The sequence below is a fragment of the Scomber japonicus genome, chromosome 21 (genome assembly GCF_027409825.1).
Source record: "Scomber japonicus isolate fScoJap1 chromosome 21, fScoJap1.pri, whole genome shotgun sequence".
NCBI lineage: Eukaryota > Metazoa > Chordata > Actinopteri > Scombriformes > Scombridae > Scomber > Scomber japonicus.
Window position 1 is genome coordinate 9,839,964 of NC_070598.1, and position 23,967 is coordinate 9,863,930.

Consider the following 23,967-nt stretch of genomic DNA (forward strand, 5'->3'; position numbering starts at 1 on the left):
ATGGGAGCCCGATTGCACCTTCCAGGAGTTGCTAGCACCTTACTCGCTGTGGCCCTTGGCATTTTGACCCTCCTGCCTCATATTGTTCTGGCTAAGCCCACGGAGGAAGAAAGCACAGGCAGTTCACCACTGCTCCAGAGGGCAAAGCGAAGCTGGGTGTGGAACCAGTTCTTTGTTCTAGAGGAGTACACTGGACTGGAGCCACTTTATATTGGAAAGGTCAGTGCACCACATGCCATACTGTATTCATATACACATACAGTATGCACACACACATAAAGGTAAGCCTTGAAGAAATGTAAAGCCTGGAGGGTTCTGCACTGGTAGGTAGGCATCTTGACCTTTGACTTTGAGCTTTCCACTTGCTGCACCTGATGTGAATGGTGGCTCTGTGTAGGTGTTGCAAAGAGATTTCAACTTTCAAACTGTGCAAACTAAAAGATCTATAGGGGATCTCAGCTGCTTGGAGGTAATCTACAGCTTGGTTAGAGTTAAGCACATGAATGCAAAAGAGGAGATCATCAGTTGGCTTCAACAACTGCAAAAAAAAAAAATCCCAATTTAATCCCTGGATGCACTGCATCCATACCAAGACAGCCCTTCTTCCCTCCACTTTGAACCAAAGCCAGACAGCAGTGATTGAGGTAATTGACTCGAACCAAGACTTCACTCAATCGGCCCTGTTTCACAGAAGTGGCCGACACGTCTGCAACACAACTGACATGCTCTGAAAAGAGCAGCCAGGGGATGCTCACAAAGGAGCACTTTGATTGCTCAGTTGCTCAAGTGAATTGAACATTTGATCAATAGTTGTAAGGCCAGTCATCATCAGTGGAGAGACACAACAGTCTTGCAAACTACATTGAAAATTGCCATTACATCACTAAAAGACAGTTTTTGGTAAAGCTTTAAGTGGAGGAGTTGTCATCTATGCAGGGTTTGAGCCACAGCATGCCATTGCGACAATGTGCCCTTAAAACAAAAGAACACTTCAATCTCTGTGTTTCTCATTGTTCCCATCAAATCAATGCTGTTAGCAAGCTTTTCATGTTTAGATGGTATGTGTCGATTACAATCATTTTGTGATTTAGCCAGACTACAAAATGAAGCTGTTGTATTGCATTTGTTCACTCAGACTAACATACACATAGAGCCTAGTCTATGGGAGTGGTACATTGGTCTTTGTTATGGAAAGAAATGCCACATAACGTGGGGAGTGTGTCTGTACATAAACAATCTTGCAGGAACCTCTGCATGTTTTTTTCTAGCCTTGTACTTTAGCAAAATAACAGACTCAGAGTTGTTAATTGATTTAATTGTCAGACATGTCTTACCAGCACATTTGCGTGTAATGATTTTCTAAAAGATATATTTTTGGGCATTTTTTACCTTTATTGTATAGCTGATAGTAGATAAGCAGACATGAAACACAGGAGGAGAGACGGGCATGACATGCAAAGAGGGTCTCTAGCCAGAGTCAAACTAGGAATGTTGTGGTTGTGTTGCATGCGCAATAACCAGTTGGGTGCCAGGGCACTCTGTATTGATTATTTTTGAGAGGGATAAACTGATTTAGTGGCAGGTGTGTCAGAAGAAGGTAACTTAAACACACGTGATGAAGGTCAGATGAACTGAAACATTGTGAACTTAAATAAATTCCAGCAATAAGTGAAACTGTGTGCACAAGCTCTCTGATTGTTGTCAAATAGATTTAACGTACAGATAAAATATTTGTTAAAGGCACAGTGACACTTTGCTGGAACAAATGCATGTATTGATCACCCTACTGTGGGGATGTGATTTGAACATAACCAATATAAAAGAGTATATTTGAATAATGGAACCAACGCTAGTTTTATATGGTATGTCAAACATCAATTCTCATAATTTTAAAAAATTGAGAAATGACACTAAACTGAAAAGAGAGAGTGTTCAGTCAGAACTTGGATATAATTTTCAGTTCCTGAACATATGCTGTCCCGATATTAAAACTCTGATTCTACACCTTTGATTGAATGCCTTTGCCTCAGCATTCCTCGTCGACTTTATAAGCACTACAGTATTAACCACTCATCCTCTGAAATTTCCCATTGGGAATGATGCAAACCTACCTAATTAGTGTTCTGAAACAATCTTACTGCAATCGCACGGGAATACCAAGGAAAAAGCTGTATTCCAAAAAGTCACATGCTCCAATTGAATAGAAGAGTAACAAGTCCTGAGAGATTGCTGCTTGTGCTGTAGAAAAAGTACTGTGTAGCATATGTGGTATGATTGCTGTACATTCTCTTCCATCTTATCTACTACAGTATTCTCTTCCATTTAGTATTTATTTACTGATTCTTTTCAAGCCGCCCATTATAATTTTTCCAAGATGAATGAAATAAGTGATTGTGACAGGAAAAGCTACTGTACAAACCGCTAATCAATGTAGAAAAGCATTGTAGGATGTGATAAAGCTGGAGAAAGATGAACTGTAGCTCCCTCCTTTGTTTTTTTTTCATCCTTAGTACAGCCTACCTTGCCTTTCCTCTGCTTAGGCATGGAGCAGAATTATTCGTATTCAAAGCCGTCGGGATGTTGGAGGCTTGGGCTTTGGGCCGGGGGCCGAGACCAAGCAGGTAATTGATAGCCTGAATGTCAAACTCCTTCCTTTCATAGGCTTTGGTGGAAAGGAAGGATCAGTGAAGAAGGCAGTGGATGAGGTGGAGAGAAGGCACCAGCCTGAGATATATCACTGCGAGACACAGGACTGAAGCCCACAATGGGGTGTTGATTAAAAAATCTATTCTGGGCTGTGCTGGGCTGTGCAGGGCTGTGCAACGCTTTGCAGGAGAAAGTGCAGGTGGGCACTTTGTCCGAAAAGATAGGAAAAGCTATATTGTCTGCAACTCGGGAATGATAGGTATTGTGAAGATTGCTGCTGAACTACCCGCTGGAATAACAACAACGAGTGCTGTAAATGCAAACTTTCAGCACTTCAACAACCTCAGCTTAGTCATTTTACTTAGTGGTCCCTGATGATGAAAAGGCCAAAGAGAGTGTCTTGAAAGAAAGTGTGTCTTGAGTCAGCAGGGGCATTTTTGCCAGTGTTGTACTGTGTTGTGTGTTCGCTGTGCATTCCCCTTGATTATATATGAGACAGATGTCAATGGGAGCATTTAATTTGGCTCTGCTAGGGTGATGGAAGTAAGTGCTCATCATACACAGAAATCCTCTAAGTACAAAGTAAGGAGTGATTGCACATCAATAAGCTGTCATTTGCACTTACAGGTCACAAAGGGCTTCTGATTGCACTGCAGGGCCCATTATAACAAAACAGGCTGTAAACTGTGATTAGACGTCTACTTACAGCTAAAGTATTATGGTATGCATATAACCACATACCACCCATAGAGGTCTAGAGTTAATTTACCCCCTGGTCCAATTAGGAAGGGATTTGTAGACAGTACGCTTTTATGTAATTTAGCTTATACAATGAATAGAAAAAATATTGTAAACATACAGTAAAAAGAAATTGAAAATGCTTTGGACTTGGAGAGTACCTCTGTGATTGTAAAAGCCATTTAAAATCTCCAAAATATTAAAAGTGGATATTTTCTTTTGAAGATGTGCCTTTCAGAATTTTTGAATTCTTTTGGTCTGACATGTAAACTTCTCTGCAGCTCCACTCAGACATGGATAAAGGGGATGGCTCCATTAAATACATCCTGACGGGTGAGGGTGCGGGCACAACCTTCACCATCGACGACAGCACTGGGGACATCCACGCCATTCAGAGGCTGGACCGGGAGGTGAAGGCCCAGTATATCCTCCGTGCTCAGGCCCGCAACCGCCTGACAGACAGGCCTCTGGAGCCCGAGTCCCAGTTCATTGTCAAGATCCAGGACATCAATGACAATGAGCCAAGGTTTCTGGATGGACCCTACCAGGCCAGTGTACCTGAAATGTCTAAAATAGGTAAGGAAATAGACATAAATAAAGGTTGACAGATGGATGAAGACAAAAACTAAACCGTCTTTTGTGTTTGTTTTCAATGGAGCGGCTGCTGGTTGTTTGCAGCCAGATATTGGTGAACAATGTTAAAGTACATAATAGGGTTACTCAGAGTTTGTTGTAATTTGTTCTTACTGGTTCATTGCCATCTGCTTTATTCACTATTCATAACCCCACTTTTGTGCTTATTTTTAAGTAACTAAGCATAGATAATGACTTGTAATGCTCCAGCCACAGATGGAAAACACAAACATTTTTGATTTAAATTATGATATTTGTGTAGTTATTCAGCATCTTCCTCATCTGCCTCTAACTTCTTCCTCTCATCCTCTTGTCCTCACTCTTCCTATCTCTACTTTCTTTCCCAAGGAACATCTGTGATCCAGCTAACCGCTACAGATGCCGATGACCCCACATATGGCAACAGTGCCCGTGTGGTCTACAGCATCCTGGAGGGCCAACCTTACTTCTCAGTGGATGCCAAGACCGGTACGGCTGCACACTTGCTGCAAAATTCCCTCTGAAACACCCAATCTGTAACCAGGGCCATGTGTGCTGGGTTATGTTTTAAAATCGGGGAGCAAACTTGTAAAGATGCATAACTGGCATGGGGAGTCAGGGGGTCCTTTAAAACAAATGTCCTGCTTTTTTCACCATCTAAACTCTTGGATTAAGTCATGAAACAGCCACTTGCACTCATCTAAACGAGTAAGATTGAGTTAGATTGTTACAAAAACTGCTTCAAAGAATGCTTCAAGAACAGTATATTGAGTGGAACTGGACAAGAAATGAAGAATGACTATTTCATATTGAAGGAGTGAGAGGAGAGGGAGAACCACTGATTGAGATTACTCTGAGCAGCATGCATGGGAATAAACAGAGATGTGTATATTTCTAATTTTGCCCCTGATTGTCTATATGCGTCTGCTGCACAGTTTCTTCTAAGCAGTTTCTTTCAACATACAGTATGGTAGCCTATTTATTACTATGTTCTATTTCCAGTCAGTGATTACAGTTAAGCTAAATGGCACGTTTCTCACCTTCGTAAAGAGTCAGACTCCTATGTGGATTTTTTTTATTTATTAATTGCTTTTGTCAACTGCTGAAAAATAGTAAAATGATATAGGCTGCTTAAATATAATCACATGATGATGGGGACTGTATGATGACGTTTTTTACTAAAAAGACAAAAAGTGGGGTAGCAAAACCATGACTGTGCTCCCGCTAAATGAATAATGAGGATGCATTTGTCCATTGCTCAGGCACCTATGACCATGGCAACCACTGTTTTTATCCATTGCATGCAGAGTCTGATGGATTTCAAACTTCACTAAACACTTTCACTATTTTATGAGCCACATATGAATTTATAATGAGTAAGAATGCTGTTTGATGACCTGATAAAGTCGACAAACTTGGCAGGCCGTTGGTGTTAATTCCCCACCTTGTTTATAACACTGAATCACTCTGTTATTACAGCACAGTCTGATTTTAGCAGTCCACACTCTAAGCTCCTGTGTATACCAACCAGATCTGAATGTGGGAAGCTCAGCATGGCTCCTGTTGTTGCTATGAAACTACCGAACACTTGACTGAAACACGGCGCTCTTTTGTTGCAACTTGCAGAATAAGACAGGCAGCCCCTTGTAGTGTAGTGAAAAAGCCCACAGGTTCAGTCTCCTAAACACATATATTCATAAGTCACCATTCATAATTACAGCACCATAGCAGTGATTTTGCATGTTTTAGCCTGTTTACCACAAAGTAAATATATTATTTTTGTAACGTTTTATTTACACAGAGAACATACATTTTTACATTTATTTATGTCAAACTTAGCTGAAATGTAGGTGTGGAGCCTACCAAGCTTGAGCCAGGAGGCTGTTAGTAAGCTTGGCACAAAGACAGGAAGAAGGGAAACAGTTAGCATGGCTAGAGTTTAAAAAATATCTTCAAGTAGATTTAAAGCTTGCTAATTAACACGTTGCATTTTGTTTGTTCAAATCTAGAGAAAAGCAGGCTAGCTGTTTTCCTATTTCTAATCACAAAAAAGCAACAAAATCCAAAAGCCATGTTTTTGAACTATTTGAGTTTATAGCTTTCATATATATATTAAATCTAACAAGACAATGAATAATAAAATTAAAATTAAATAGGATACATAAATGGTGCACCAGCAAAACATTTATTTTCAAGTGTGAAGAGGAAAATGTGGAGGGGTGAGCTGAATGAGTCGGATTAGCGTACAGACAGCCAAGAGAGGTTACAACAGCGAGTGAAGTAAGATAAATTCTTATTTTGACATGCGTTGCAACCACAGCGGAAGCAACCTACCCAGCAAAAGTCAAACAGTAAACTTTATTCGGGTTTATATTTTGGGTTGCTGAATTTCGTATTCTTGTTTCTGCATCTTTAGAAAAAGGAAAAATACTGCTTATCCTGCTGTCAGTAGAAAACTGTGTTTCATCCCAGCTAAAGACATAAAAATGAAATAATCCAGTTATATCTTGGTTTTGTAAGTATAAATGAAAAATGGAGAATTTGAGTAGTTTTTTTGTTTCTTTGTTCTGTTGGTTGTTTTTTAAATTCCTCTTGCTGTTGTTCCCAGGCTTTTATCCATCGCAACACAACATAAAATATGAACCTGTACAGCCCAAATACAGAGCTCTGTAACAAGGATTTATTTTCTTACTTTTGAGAACAAAACATTACTTGACCTTGGTTGGTTTCCGATGCATCATGTATGGATCTGTTTGCCAATAATAAACGCTTGATAATAGAGTACAAATAGGATCCAAACAGCAGGGAGAGCTATCTGCAAACAATGAAATCAGGCATGCTTGAAGGTTGAGTGGCAGGTTAAGGCTGGTTACATGCTGCAATAACCTCATTGAAACTGCTGCTTTTACATGAAAGAGGTCAGTAATCAGATTTATCCTCTAACCACAGACATATTTTAAACCTAGTCTGGTTCATTTTATGTCTATTCGTGATGCAAGTTGCTGTTCCTCAAATTTGTTTTATTTTTATTATTGATTATCTTGGGAGTGATTGATAGATGTGTTAATATCAACACAAGTTGTGTCAATTCCAAACCAAGTGTGCCACTATAAGGACCACACATTGTGTTACTTTTCTTCTACCATCCTTTATTTTAGTGTCAGTTTCAGTTTTAGTTTGGTCACTGAAAAAAAACTGTTTAAGTGCACACATGGCCAAGAAATCAAGTTTCTGTTAGCTGTCTTTCTTTGTAACACCACTAAAGGAAACCCAGGTGCAGCTGTAGCTCAGGTGGTAGAGAGGGTTGGATGTTAATTTGAAGGATTGTTGGTTTAATTCTCAGCTCCCCCATTCATATGTTGAAGTGTCCTTGAGCTACATAGTTTAACACAAAGAGAGCTCACACAAGTGGACCCATCATGCATATCATCAGCTCTGTGTTTATATTTTGGGGCTCCACTGGAATACCTCTGTATGATTTACAGTTTTAAAAAGACTCCTTTTATGTAGTGCTTCAGTTCAGCCTCAGTATGAAACAGGCTGTTTAGCCTGCCCCCCCCCCCCGCCCCCACCCCCTCCTGATGAGCCAACTCTGTTTTAATTGGATAACTTCAGAGAGCTACCGGAGGCTATGTACTGTAAATAAATAACACTAGACAGATTTTGCTTCTTTTTCTCATTCTTTGTTTTTGAATCCGAAACATGTGAGTGGACAACATGAACAACTTCAGCAACAAATGCTTTACAGAACGCCATTTGTCGGCATGTCTGACATCCGTACCCTGAAGCCTTTGTTTGGAGCAATATTTTTTTCATACGGTCATGCGTTAAAATACACATCTGACATCATAACATTATAAAAATAACAAAAAATTCCCAAATCATGATATGTCCCGTTTTAATACAGCAAAAGTGCCACATTTTGTTTGCAGGGTTACAGAAGTAAATGCAAAAGCATAACAGACATTTAAATCTGTTAATTCTCAAGTAGATAAATGGGAGGTTCTTCTTTACTGCAGCAAAAATAATACACTAGTTGTGTTTCTATCTCATTGTGTGGTGCAACTTTAAATGAGAAACCCTGTGATTAGACTAAATCACTGCCTACAGAGTAGAATAGGATGACTAGTTTCGTTATAAAACACCAGTCACCAGTTTGCCGTTGCTGACCTTTAATTCACTTCCTGTGTGTCTTGTTGTCTCTCCTCAGGCATGGTTCGCGTCTCACTGGCAGACATGGACCGGGAGACCAGAGAAAACTACACTGTGGTCATCCAGGCCAAGGACATGGGTGGCCAGCTGGGGGGGCTCGCTGGCACCACTACCATCAAAATCACCCTCAGTGATGTCAATGACAACCCGCCCATGTTTGACCAGAGTAAGAGAAAGCTTGCACTTCATACTTCATATAAATGTTTCCTTTCTCATTTTACCCTCTGGACCCTCAACACCATCCTCTAATCCCTTCTGATACTCCTGAAAAAGGAGCAAAATCGACATGTTCTGCACACTTACTCTCAGCAGTAGAGAAAGGGTGTGCATAGAAATGTAATAACGCACATTGCAAAGCTGAGAAATGAATTCCAAATGTAATCTGAACGGTTATAATGTTTGCATACATTACTAATAATTATCATACATTAACAGCAGCCTGATAATGCTGACACACTTATAGTCTATTTTATAGTGTATTTTTCTACTGAATTTTATATAATTAATAATATGTTTGTACGGTGAATATTATGATTTTCATTATATTTAAGTAAAAATACTGAACCTTGAAAAAGTGAGGATATTTGTACAATTTGTTTACATTTCAACTTAGCAACACTTATCACGAGTATGCCCTCACAATTATCACATGTATACTTTGAATCCAGTTAAAGCTTTCAAACAACCCTGAAGTTTCAGTTAAAAGCTCTTTTGTTTCAGTATTGACGCTTTTACTTTTAATGACTTGTGGTTGTGCTTGTCAGTGAGTGTGCATGCAATTAAACTACATCTAAATTCCATGTGTGATCATTTATATCCAAAGTGACACACACGCTGCCACACAGCCACTCCGCATTTTATCCATCTCATTTCTTACAAGCATTCAGTCATTAGCCCCTCTGCCCTTCTTCCCATGTCCACTTCTGACCACCAGTCCCTAGCCATTTACCCCCTGGCTTCTTCCCCTCCTCCCCTCAGCCACCAGTCGCCCCGTGCTGTCTCTTTGATTATCCTTACTTTTGGTCTTCTCATTACCGTCTTCCTAAGGTCAGGGGTTGTGTAGCTGTCCGCAGTCATCTCAGCCTGGCCAACGGGTGTTTTCACTCCTAGACAAAGAAAACACCCGCCCACTTCCACTTCCATCACTGGTCCCCTACCAATTAGCGTCATCACTTCGATAGAACTTTAATAGGTAGTGATGAGCGTCAGGGATTCCCCTTTGTCAAGCACAATGTGCAGGCATTTCACTTAGGACTGTAGGGAGAGCCACAAATTGGGCAGCTGTCACCTCTTCTTTGAGGTTAAATGGTAGATGAAATTCAAGCCGACCCATGAGACAGTATATAACCCAATTGTGAGGCGTTTATGGAGCCATTCATTTTAAGCTGCCTGAAATGTGATTTTGAGAGGAGAGAGCAGCTGCGAAGGTGATGCTAGAGGTTTGGCTCCCTCTAGAGGATAAAATGGTAAAACAGCTGTTCCTTTATTTTCCCAGGGCTGTATCAGATGAGCATCCCGGAGTCAGCATCTGTGGGTTCAGTGGTGGGTCGTATATGGGCGAAGGACAGGGACATCGGGGTCAACGCTGAGATGAAGTACAGCATTATTGATGGAGATGGAAGGGACACCTTTGACATCAGCACTGACCCTACCAACCTTTTTGGCATCATCACGGTGAAAAAGGTACACAAGGCCAAAACATTTTTTAAAAAGTATTTATTCACACATGTTAAATGTTACACATAAAACAGATCATTGTAACTTAAAATGAAATAATATGAATGAGAAATGTATTCTTAGTATACCATAAGCTTTTACATTTACACTGTCACAAAATCTGGTAATTTAATTTTGCCTTAAGAGAAGAAAACATGTTTGTCAGTGTCTTTTGCTAAAGTCGGCTGAAAAATGAATATATTAATTTCCTTTTTATTGAAGACAAATCCCTCAAAAGCGACTATCATTTCAAGTTTGAAGGTTACAGTAGTCAGAGCAAGAGGTTCTTTCTGTAACATCACACTGACACAGAGGCTGTATATCAAAAATGTCCCTCATTAATGGCCTATTAGCAACTGTCTCTTAAGAGTGCACCAGAAGTTCACTCAAGAATTTAAGGTGTTACCTGTATGGCAGCTTTATCAGTCTCCTTCACTTGGGTCTCTATGTTCACCCGCCAGCCACTGGACTTTGAGGGCAAGCCCAGTTACACTCTGAAGGTGGAGGGCGCCAACACCAACCTGGACCCTGCCTTTCGCCACCGCGGGCCCTTCAAGGACGTCACCATCGTGCATGTGAGTGTAAAGGACGAGGACGAGCCCCCACTGTTCGACTCGCCGGCTTACTACATTGAGCTGCCAGAGGACGCTGAGCTTGGGACAGTGGTGAAGATGGTGTCAGCGAGGGATCCTGATGCTGCCAACAATACTGTGAGGTGAGGAAAATGACCACATGCAAGAAACCTGCACCGTTCTGTGTTCATGTGGCTTATCAGGCTGTTCACCAGCTTTCAGCCTACTATTCCTGCCTACCACCTACTACCTACTCTCATGTTGTTTTCTGTTACACTACTCAACTCTGATTCTGAGTACAATTCTGTCTTTCTAAAGCACTTTGGCTTTCTCTCCAACACCTTTCTTGCTTTTTTTTAAGCAAACTAAGACAGTAAACCACAAATTGCCCCATATGCCTATACGTGTCCAAAAAATAGAGGTTGCTTTCGACAAATTTATCTTACTTTATCTCAATTAAGCCATCACAGTATTCTATATTATTTGCCTAATGCTGTATGCCAATGATGCTTTTATGTCCTGCTGAGAATCTCTGAAATCACAGATATGAGTGCTTGCTGCTAAAAAATATTTTTTATTTAGAGCTGCAATGATCAAGGGATTGAAATAAACATTGCCAACCATTTTGTTTTAGAAACCAAATGACTTATCAAGTAACTCAGAAAATGTCAATAGAATAATCAATCATAAAAAAGAATTGTTTGTTACGGCCATACTTTCATTAATTTACCACTGTACATGTATGTTGTCAGTAAATCAAACCAGGAAGACAAACAATAAATTATATGGGCGTCATAAAAATAATCATATGGATTTGACAGCTCCTTCCAATAAAAACAACAATATAATATTTGGCAGCTGTTCAGCTGCGGTCATAAAATTTCATTATCATAATGGTGTATTTCATAACATAATTTTAATGCATCAACACCTCAATGAAATAAGTTTCACTGTCATAATCCAAACATATAAAATTCAGCCTTTTAAACATCAAACTTCATGAGAATGAGTCACTTGTCCTGAGTGTTTCTCCCAATGCATGCTGGGATAGATAGCTACCCCCTGGAATAAAACATATGTGACTAAAATTGTTACACGCAACATTAAGCTGAATTTATTAACCTACAGCAACATGAGTTTGACAGGGTTTTCTTGCTCCAAATGGGGATCAAACCTAATTTCTGTGGCTCTGCAGATATGATGTGATATTACCTGATAGCCAGCAGGGGGCAGCATCACAGCATGACTTCTCAAGGCAGGCAACAACTTCAACACATACAGTATGAGCCACCATTTATCAACATGTGTATTGAGAGCTCCACAGTGGGACAGCTGATTCTGAGGAAGACAAAGATGAGGGGGGAAAATATATAAACAGCAATAACTAACCTGACAAGTTTCAACATCCAAGAGTTCGTAAATACAAGAAGACTTATTGGAGAGTATGTTTTATGCTCCAACAGAACAGATGTTGTGTGGTGGTTTGACTGTCCAGACTGCACCTCTCATAAACTAATTAGATATAAAGCCTTTAATTAGGCTATTAATCATCTGAAGGAATCAGTGACTGCAGCAGTAAATGAGTGTTTCACATGACACAAGCTGTACACCGTCCCAGCTGTCCGTTTTACAACCTTGATTAGGGCTAAAAGTAGTGCACAGGAAATGAATGTTGATGATATGGTGGCTGATTGTTTGTGTGTTTGCTGCTAGGCTCATCTGTCTGTACGGACACTCAGCAGTTTATCTCAAGTGCTACGTCTGAAATCTCTCCCTGATTCACATGTTCACCATTACTCAAAAGCTCAGTAGCTTCCCTTATCATCAGCAAGAAGTGTGGGGAATTTTTCACAGCACAAAAAGTATTTATATTTTGGATATTTAAATTAAATGGCAGAGTGCATCTATCCATCCATCCATTTCATGCTTATCGTGGTCTAGGTTGCAGTGGAGGCAGGCTGAGCGCAGTTAGGTATCCCAGAAGTCCCTCTCCGCCATGTCTCTGGGGAATCCTGTAGTGTTTCCATGCCAGATGGGATATATAATCCCTCCGGTGTGTTTCAGGGTCAGCCCCAGGGTCTCCCTCCAGTTGGAAAGGCCTAAAATACCTTCTTTCATGGCTCCTTTAAACACGAAGGAGCAGAGGGTAAATCGTACAACTCCTCATCCTGTCCCTGAGGATAGCAGCATATGAAGGAAACCCCATTTGAGTTTCCTGTGTCCATTAGAGTTACAATGATTTTATTTATCATTAGTCAGAGCAATGTTTATCTACATCATTATGATAATCAATTAATTGTTTCAGTCATTTAACAAACACAAATTACAAAAATTATCAAAAGCATCACTGTGGGCTCTAAGAAATATTGAATGTTGTTTCTCACTGTTTATAACATTTCTTAGACTAAAAGATTATTCATTTAATTGAAAAATGATTCTGAAGACTCAGTCAGACCCTTTCAGCCAACAGCAAGGGACTCTGGATGAAAGAAAAATGTACAAATAACCATCTGTCTCCTCCTCAATCATTTTTTTGGTAATACCTAACAAAGTAATGCCTGTGTGTGATCCCTTATCACCAGTTGCATGTCTATGAGATTGTTAAAGATTGTTTTATTTGGTATTCTTTAGTGTCCCACAGAGTTATCCAATAATCTCAATACATTTTCCATACAATATACGAAATTGCAACTATTTTGAAATTACAATCTAAAATGACATATACAGTAACATGACAGTGGATTTTATCCTGTTTCCTGCCATACTTAATATCTCTCAAACCCTTAGTTTCTTAGATAGGAACCACTGAGCCAATTAGCCAACAACGCTTTCAGTGCTGAAGACAGTGGAAATCTGAGCAGTCAGCCACCGATGCAGCTAAAGCTCCTATCTGAATATCATGCTTTACTGATTCCCCAGAGCTGGCGCCGCATCCTGGCAGTGCATCAGTAAGAGATTTTTTTAAAAGCCGGTTTTGTAGTGTGAGCAGAGTTATGGCACAAGTAGCTGAGAGCTGAGGAATCAGTTCAGGGTGACAGTGGAGCGCTGAGGCCAGATACTGCATCAGCAACAACAACATCAGATGACAGATAACGACAACAAGCAGCAGGTGACCTTCAGTCTCTCTGTCTGTCTGATTTCCATTTTACATCTTTCTGTCCTTTCACAGACTGCAGCATGACTGGCAGATATATCTGAACCCACACAAGCGCATGACCCTCCCCAGCCCCCAATCACACACGCACACATACACACAGCAGCCCCTCCTCATGAAGGAGGAGTGATATTAATAGAGATCCTTCAGGGAGATCCTCGCTAGCCGTAGATGTGCCAGTCACGACTGTTCCCTGTCAGAGTCCAAAACACACACACACCAAACAACCCTACAGGCATGAAGACACACACACACACACACACACACAGAGGAGGCAGACGTTAATGCTACGGTGACTCTGATATGAGTTTGCTAATATTGGTCTGTTATCAAAATTAGATAGAAATGAATGATTTAATCATGTATTGTAGGTTAATTGTTTGTTAGAATAACATATTATGGTTTCTGCTTTATTGGACTTGGCAGAAATGGAATATAATATTCATATGTATGTTTTAATTAGTGTTTAATCACATTCTACAGAGCCTGCCATATTGCTCAGAAGGGGAGGCGTATTCATTTGATTGATATCTACAACCTCATGTCTCTAAATTCTATACACTGATCCTTTTAAGACCAAAAAAATACATTAAATTGTCTCACAGTGTTTTAAAGGAGACATACTATGCCCATTTCCACATCTAGGTTTACATATATTCTGGAAATACATATTCTGTTACAGCTCAAACACTGGCTCTTTATGCAGCCCCTCAGTTCAGCCTCTGTCTGAAACAGGGAGTTTTAGCTCCTGTCTCTTTAGGGCCTCCCTAATGAGCCCGCTGTGTTCTGATTGGTCAACTTCAGGAAGTTTCTTTGTTTGTAGGTGTGTGCAATTTTGCAGGCAATGTGCTCAGAGGTTGAAGCCCTGGCTTTCGAATTGCAAGTGGCATTTTGACATACATTCACTTATTTTTTCTGAATTTGTACCATGTTTAACAAAGATATCTGACATTACAACAATAAAATCGGCAGACAGAAGATCACAAAGCATAATATGTCCACTTTAAATGCTGCTTAAGACTTTCCCACCCTCACAAGACAAATGAAAAATCATCACATCAGCAAGGAAGAATGAATCAGCACAATTTCAGTCTAAAATATTAGTTGCAATACATGACCACAGTCACATGTCCCCATACATACAGATGAGCCCACAATCACCAATTAAATACATCCCAACCAAAACACATTGTTGTAAAAAAAGAGAGAACGTGATCTTTTCAATAAGAACCTCTTGTGAACTCCTGTACAGTACAGTACAGTAGTGTCCTAAAAATCCTCTGTGCTGATTAGATGAATGTTGATGAATTTGATGACATTTAAGAAAGCATTATTTTTACATTTGGAAAGAAATGTAGTATTTAGTCTTAATTCTTAAAATGGATGTGCTCTGCTCTGCCTTCTTTCCTTTAAAATTAATCTATTGTTTTTTTCTCTCTCAACTAATCACTTGATTAATTTAAAACTTTCAAGAGTAAAGAAAAGTGAGCCTTGCAAGTCCCAGAAGACACATGTGATATTTTAGGTTAGTTTATTCGTCTGAATAACCATTTAAAAAGACATGATTACATTTACACAATATATACAATGAAAAGAAAAATAAATGTTGGAGGCTGGGATATGCTCCTGTTTGGCATTTTTGCTGAATAAATGTCTTGAACAATATATCTGTCCCACAGTAAGTCAGTTAATCGATTACGTAACTCGTTCCCCTGTTGGAAGTGGTTTGGTCTGATTCAGTCAGACATTTCTTCCAGGTGAGAGCAGAGTGGTGCAGCTACAGGTGAGCTCAGTTCATGTGTCAACACAGGACACCTCATTGTTACATAAACAAGTTTCTGCTCCACAGCCTGGAAGAGGATGTGCTGTACATTTCCCTGTTTCCCCTCCTCTCCTGTGTGTGTGTGTGTGTGTGTGTGTGTGTGTGTGTGTCTGTTGTTGCATGTCAGAGGAGTGTTTTGGAAAGTGGCCCGTGGTGGCAGGAGATGAGGCAAGGTGCCACGCTGCAGGTCTGTGTATTCCCAGCGTCAGTTTGGCAGAGGCGGCAGATACTCTGATTAATCTTTATCTGGAGCTCCTTTTTTTATTGTGCATTCAGAACCTGCCAGCCTAACGCCTTATCTCACAGATACACACACGGTGCACATGCTGGATTGTGTATGTGTGCGTGCATCTTCCCTCAAACAGGATTACAGACTCCCGAAACACACAAAGCTGCACTTTATCCAATCGCAGATACTTCACAGTGCACGTGTCATTTTGTGTCATCAGGTATGCCATCGAGAGGTCTAGTGACCCTGAGAAGTACTTCTACATTGATATCACTTCCGGGACACTGATGACGCAGCATTTCCTGGACAGAGAGAAGATTGGATGGCACAATATCACTGTCCTGGCCATGGAGATGAGTAAGTTACATGCACACACACACACACACACACACAGATTTCATGAAGATTACAGTTTGTTGTCCCATAACTACTATAACTCTGATGTGACATGAACGCAGCAAAAGCAACAGCTAATGGTGACCAGTGTTGGCAGAAAAATTAATAAAAGTTAATTTTCTTCATGTTGGTTATTACAGTTGTGACCAAATTAGCACAAAGGTCAAAACACACACATACACACACACACACAATATTATTACTGATTTCTTAGCAAAAAATATAGTTTGCTTTACTTTGACTTTGAGGACTTGAATTACAGACAAAAATGACTTCATAGGAAGACGACTTGTGCAGTGGGTTTACCCAGAAAAAGAACAGATGGCTGAATATACTTGCACAAATGCAAAACCAGTGATTTTGGAAAACAACTCCTGCAGAGTTATGTAATGTGGAGATGCCCCGCAGATCTGCACACAGCTGGTAGCACCAAAAGTCACCTTCATCCCCCTCCCTTTGCTTTGTTTGTCTGTTTGTCTCTTTGTTTGGTAGACACACCTAAAAAGGAGATGGTAATTGAATTAATGACTAATTAAATAACTTTCCACATGGTGGCTAATTAAAGATGTGATGGGGAGAGAGGACACAGGTAGGAAGAGATGGAAAGAGAATGAGAGAGTGACAGCTGCAGAAAAAAAGTGACAGAGTGGAAGAGGAAAATTAGCTGGAACAAAGCAAAGCTGATTGATTCGCTATAGTAAATGAAGCAAAAGACCAAAGTCCTTTTTACACTTGCTTAACTCATTATAAGAAAGTTATTCTATGTAAGTTAGGTCTTTATGTTTTTAAAGTCTTCACTTTTACGACTCATAATTGAGCAGCTTTTTGTGTACTTTCATTAGTTATTTTCCAAAATTAAGAATTTTCCTTATTCACTCCTTAATTGACTCGTAGAGCACTTTAAACTGCACATACATGAAACAATGCTATTCAGCACCACTAAGGCACAGAAAGATGAAAGACATCAGATTTTGAGAACAAAGACATTCTAAGAAAAATAATTCTTAATATTATAAGAATAGGAATGAGAATTACGAAATAAAGTCTTGATGTTACGACTAAAAGTCAAGAGTATTGTTGTCACAAGGAAAGCAGAGTAGGTGAACCAGCAACACAATCATTTTCATAATAAACTGACATGCATACATAAGAATACACGTGAGCACAACTCAAATACACAAGCAACACTTCAACCCCTTTTATCTGTAATAAACGGACCCCCCCAAAAAAACCTTCTAAATAACTGAGACTGAGTATAGACCAAAACAGACCATCTAATAATGGAAACTTAAATAATATCATGCCAGACAGTCTTTCAAAAGTCTAATTAAAACAAACAAAGAGAAAAGTCTGAAGATCTCTGAAGGCTCAGTGGAGGATGGCAGCTATACGTGAACTGTAAAGCATGAATCATGGTAACTGTGAAGTAAAATTTTATTTGAAACAACACAACATAATGAGGATGAAGTTACAATTTATGAGAAAAAGTTATTATATTAGGATATAAAGTTGTAATTTTATGAGGCAAATCACAGTATCATAAAGATAAAGTCATAATAATAATGAAAATCCTTCATAACAATTAGTTATGAGAGTCATCATTTTATATATAATAATAATAATAATAATGAATTTTATTTAAAGGCGCCTGAGAAAATGTTTTAATATGCAATAGTATTTCATAAGAAAAATTGCTGTAGTGAGGATAAAGTATTTTTTAAGTCTTATTATGACAAAGGTAATCTTATTATGGTGTTAAGTTAGACTTCATCAGGAAAAGATAGTATTAATGATATTACACTATAATCTTGTAATTTTATGACAAAACTGAAAATATTATGAGGTACTCTTGAAGAAAAAGTAATAAAATATGACAATTAAGTCCTGATTGTACAAGAAAAGTCATATTATGAGAAAGAAGTCAAAATTTGATGAAGATTAATTTATAATTGAATGAGAACAAAGTCGTCCTTTTAAAAGACATTATGTTATAATGTTACAAGAACAAGTACATAATGAGATATTTTACTGTTACAGTATATTATGGCCTCTCATCCTTTTCACATTCTTTGTGGAAGATCATTAGAAACAAAACGCTCATTTGTTAAAACAACTCAATCAATATTACTGATTTAATTGGACAGCATTGTTCTGTTCTTTAACACCCAAATTTTTCACACCACTGATTTTACTTCACTAAGGTAAAACGTCAGCAAAGTTATAGCACTTTCACTCTAGGCAGATATTACTTCTCTCCAACCCTTAAACCCACCAACTCCCATATACAACACGCAGTAACACAACGCATCATGGAGCTTTCGACCTCCAGAGCCAAAGTCACGCCATTGATTGATCGATCATGTGATGAAACCTGAGAAAGTAGTTACTGCTCACTAATTGCGTTTCTATTGCCTATTACACAGCTGGTTAAGGTATGCAAATGAATGATTGATAATGGAGAATAATAGAAATGTAATCTGAGCATGAGAAGCCCTAATGTGCCGCAGGCTCGCTGTAAATGAGGGGAAGATTAAGAGAGGCACAAACTGAGCTCAGCAGGATCCTGAGAAGGGTCATTTATTTGAGTACATCAGTGCATTTTACTGTACAGCCTCTGACTAATTTGTGTGTGTGTGTGTTTCTGCAGATAACCCCGAACAGATCGCCAGTTCATCGGTGGTTGTGAAGGTCCTGGATGTGAATGATAATCCTCCCTCGCTGACGCATTACCTGGAAGCTTATGTCTGTGAAAATGCCAAAGCAGGACAGGTAAAGTGACAGAACATCTGCCATGATGACATCTGTACTTGCTGGCTATTTAAAGATTAAGATTGTACATAAAAAATATATCATCAATTTAAGAAATATGAGATTTTGTTATAGATTAAATGATCCAACAGTATATAAAGTAGTCGAACTTAGCTCTGTGTAGACCAGCTGCAACATTAAAAGGCTGCTTACACATGAATGACGTAGTAAAACAGGTGATAATCAACTCTGAAACACTCTGAACACAACCATTTAGTACTTTTATTGTCATTTTTAAGTACATTCTCATAGTTCACAGACTTTTATACACTCAAATACAATTTCATTTAATAGCAGCAGTATAATGACCCATTCCTCCAAACCTAGCCTCTGTTTTCTATCACATTACTTTTCTGATGAGTAGGGCTGCAACTAATGATTATTCTCATTATTGCTTTATCTGTTTATTATTGTCTTGATGAATTGTTGTCAAAAAACTGTGACAAATGCAGTGAAAAGTCACAGATTCCTTAAGCTCAAGTAAACGTCTTCTTATTGCTTGTTTTGAATAAAACCCAGAAATATTCAGTTTACTATCATGACACCACAGAGCAGCTAAACCTCACAGTCTAATGAGAGCAGCTGTAAATGCTACTGTACAAAAAAAAAGTTTTTGCCTTTGTTTATATAAGTGGCTGAAGATACTAACCAGAAGATGTTTTAGGCTTTCAGATACTAATAATAGAAACTCATGGAGTTAAAGATGCTGCAACAGTTGTTGATTATTGTTGTCAGCATAGCTTTAAAGTTACCTTATTCTTGCCACTGTATTTTGTGGTATGAAAAGCTTTAGGTCTGATTAAGTGAAAAATCAAATATATTAAGTAAAAAAGATGGATGTAAATATATTATAAATTGATGAAAAAGATTCTGCATGTTATATTCCAAATACCACTAAAACCAAAGATAAATCATTGCCTTTATTCTACTGTGTTTTACTTCTGTTACCCAGCTGATCCAGACGGTGACAGCTCTTGATTCAGATGAGCCGTTGGGCGGACAACACTTCTACTACAGCTTGACTCCAGAAGCTGCCAACAACCCCAACTTCACCCTGAGAGACAACCAAGGTAGACATCTGAACAATCTGTCAGTAGTGTTATTTTATCTTGGTCAGAGGAGTGAGGTGTTTTAGTAGCTCAGTCATTAGTTGGCACCCGTGAAAGTCCATTTTGTATGATCATAGCGTTGCTTTGAAGTCACATGCAGCATCAGGAGATTATCAGTTTTCATAGTTTTCTACTTATGGAAGAGGATGCCTGAGGTGAGATGTGTAGTCCTTCAACCATCTTCACTAACTTGTACTCACTGTAATCACTGTACCGTGTCCTAAGACAAGAATTTCAATATCAAATAGTTCCCAGATGTTCTAACAGTTAAGATGACTGGTTTCACCCTACTGGCCCAGGTTCAACTCCCAGTATGGGAATAGTATAGTTTACTTGTCTAATGTTAGGACTAATAGTGTTATCTGTAGAACAATGGACGGTAAAATTATTAACAGCTTTCTGCACAGTAATCATCACGGTTTGATTTGTATAGTAACTTCTGGACAATAAATGATTTCAAAAATCACATACTGGCTAATCTTGCTTAATCTCATGATTCTGTGCTAGTGTGGCTAAATGCTTTAGCTCATTTGGAAAGTGCTGTCTATATATATGTATACATATATATGTATATTTGGCCTGTATATAACTACTGTATGTGACTCCAAACAAAGCTATTAAGTTTACTCTTTTTCTGACGTCAGCAGAGACTGGCGATCTTCCCAGTGATGGTTTTATTGGATGACACTAATCATCCTGATGCCTCAAACTATCAAGCAATAACTGACTGGTGTTAATTTTCTGCTTATAGCCCCTTCAATTATCACTTCATTTTCACAGCTGTATCTTCAGTTCTCACCATCACCCCAACTCCCATCAGGGCCGGCTCTCACAGTGTTGAAGCCCTAGGCCCTAGGCCCTAAGATTTTAGATTGCCCCCCACCCATCTCCCATGTGCCCACTCCTAAACACTAAACACTGCTTAATTTTTGACATAACATTCTGGCAGGTAGACTATAAAAATAGTTCACTTTGACCTTTTTACGCCTTGGGCAACTGTCTATGCCATCTATGCTATTGGCCCCCCTTGACTCCCACGATTCTGCTGTTTCGCAGTTACCCTCTCTGAACTCAACCCTATTATCTGTAAAAGTCAGCTGTAAGTATTGGGAGCAGTAAGAGCTCAAATGAATTGTAAAGTGTTCTCTCTGTGTCTCGGTACAAAAAGTCAGCCTCTCCCTGACCTCTTTGTTTCTTTCCAGACAACACAGCGTGGATCCTGACTCGGCGCGGAGGCTGGTCGCAGCAGGACCAGACCGTCTTCTATTTGCCCATCTCCATCTCTGACGGTGAGCAGCCGGTCCAGACCAGCACCAGCACACTGACCATCCGTGTGTGCAGCTGTGACCAGGAGGGCAACGTCATGTCATGCAATGCTGAAGCCTACAGTCTGCCTGCCAGCCTCAGCAGAGGAGCCCTCATCGCCATCTTGGCCTGCATCTTTGTCCTGCTGGGTGAGTTATGATCAGCTGCTGGGAGGATGTACAGAGAGGAAGTTGTGGCTTACTGGCATATCTGTGTTACAATATTCAATCTGAAACCATGTGAGCTAAAACCTCAGCTGAAGTTATGATGCCATGTCTGGTTAGCTACTGTTCCACTAATTTCTGTAACCCAGTGTAATCTCTCATTTAGCATTTCTTTCATCAATTTTAAACCTATATTTTTAGCAAAGTTAAACAATGTTTCTGTGGAATGCAAAAGGAAAACTGCAGTCCCCATTAAAAGAGCTACAAGCACTGCTGTATGGGTGCTTGTGTCACTGTCTTTTGAAGAGTAAAGCAAACTCGGCCAACATTGGCTGCCGGTGCTGGAGGATAAACTTCCCCAAAACCAATAAAGATCAGGACAGAGTTGTAACATTAATACTGTGAGTAGTAAGTTAGTTAGCCACAGGTTCCCATGTTTGCAGCTTGTGTTGGAGCAGATAAATACACATTAACATTAATTCATTCCTTAAAATTTTGTTCTTGAGTTTTTGGAAAGGCTAAAATAAAAAGGTTATTGGGTTTAGCCAACATGTAAGTTTTTTTGGGGGGGTAGGTTTTTGTTAAAAGCATTTCTTTTTTTTTTAAAGATTTTTTTCAGCATAGACACCTTTATTCACCAGTAGACAGACAGGAAACATGGGAGAGAGAGGGGGGTGTGACATGCAGCAAAGGACCTCTGGTCGGGATTCAAACCGGGGACAGCTGCGTACAAGGCATGCGGTCTCACCACTTGACCACCTGCGCCAGAAAAGCATTTCTTAAGACCAAGAATTTCCTCAACATTTGTCCCTCAAATTAGTTTTAACAGTTTCGGCAAATGGTGTGAAAGACTACCTTTTTGTGTATTATTGAGACGTTTTAAATTTTGTTTAGTAAACACCATTAAATAGTTCCTCAGCTAAAATGGAAATTGCATTTTGGAACAAGATATAAATATAATATGAAGAAAGAGCTCACAATTGAAGCAAACAAAGATCAAAAAAGTTCTTGCTGCCTCCAAGTGGAGCAGAGTGAGTCAACTAGCTGAGCCCTCTGCTCACAGTTAGAGGTCTGCAGGGAGAGATAACATGGGTCCATATCAGCCTCCAGGGGAAACGAAAGTGTGATGCTACAGGGCAGCTAGTGCTAATGAACACTAAAGAAAACAGTATTTAATCCCGCACTGGGAGATGCCTGTTTTTAAAAGTGCACTGTCTAAGATAAAATCTGATTTTCATAGCTGTGATTTTAATTACACGTCAAATCACAAGTTGTTTGTGTCTATATCTTTTTTGTTGTTGTTGCTCAGACTTGAGCTCCAATCAATGAACCTTTAATTTTCAGATTAATTGGTCAAAAGGTCAATTATAGATGTAAAGGGTAAAACATGTTCCCAGAAACCAAAAATGACATATACACATAAACTGTCCAACCAGTAGTCCAAAAGGCTCAAGTCACATTGATATAAAAGAGACAAGTAGCAAATTCTCACATTTAAAAACTATCTGAAAGGAACAAATGCCTGAAATTTTAACCTGAAAGATGATGTATAAATATAAAATATAAAAAAAGTTTTGGTATCAGTTCAGAAAAATGTATCAGAACTAGCGAAAAAATGCTTAATCTGTTGAAATGAGCCTGTCTGTCTCTATATTGATTATTTCTTTCTTCTTCCTTTCACCAGTGATGATTCTGCTCATGCTTTCCCTGCGGACCCATCGTAAGAAGCCCTACCTGTGTGACGAGGAAGAGAATGTGCACGAGAACATCGTTCGGTACGATGATGAAGGTGGCGGCGAGGAGGACACTGAGGCCTTTGACATCGCCGCCATGTGGAACCCGCGAGAAGCACACCACCACCTGGGCAAGATGAGGCAAGATATGCTGCCAGAGATCGAAAGTCTCTCCCGCTACGTCCCTCAGGCCTGTGTTATGGGTGGCGGCGGGGATAGTAACGTTCACGGATACGTCCTGGCGAAGCTTCTGGAGGCTGACATGGACCAGTGCGCCCCACCTTACGACTCTCTGCAGACCTATGCCTACGAAGGGGAAGGTTCAATTGCAGAGTCGCTCAGCTCGCTCCAGTCAGGGACATCTAACACTGACCACGAGTACGACTATCTCAACGATTGGGGACCTCGTTTCAAAAAACTTGCCGAGATGTACGGCGTGCTGGAGACAAACAGTCCTCCAATGTGGTAGGACGACAGGACCTTTGCCTTTTTAATTTCCAGAAAAATGACACCAACAAAAAGAGAAAAAGAGAAAGACTTTAAACACAACACAGAAAATGACACAGACAAAAAGTATGCGAAGAAGACACAATGAAATCAGGATGTGCTCACGTCCACATCCATGACTGTTAACACTCGAATTCCTGCCGAAGCCTCAATTATCTACACCCTTGAAAGCCTGAGGTACTCGCAGCAGCAGTGTGAGCTGGTTTTAAACCTCCCCAAGAGACGGGCTTCAGAGTCAGACTGG

The 23,967-nt window shown here is 39.6% G+C and overlaps 1 protein-coding gene across 1 annotated transcript; it reads left to right on the forward strand.

Annotated features, from left to right (window-relative positions):
• LOC128382270 (cadherin-20-like) lies at positions 1-23,685 on the forward strand. Its single transcript, XM_053342267.1, has 11 exons — positions 1-219; positions 3,666-3,960; positions 4,366-4,485; positions 8,207-8,374; positions 9,704-9,891; positions 10,386-10,639; positions 15,922-16,058; positions 18,745-18,866; positions 19,858-19,975; positions 21,217-21,468; positions 23,168-23,685. Exons 1-11 carry the CDS (start codon positions 1-3, stop codon positions 23,683-23,685), a joined length of 2,391 nt encoding a protein of 796 aa, XP_053198242.1.
• Positions 23,686-23,967: the final 282 nt, after the last annotated feature.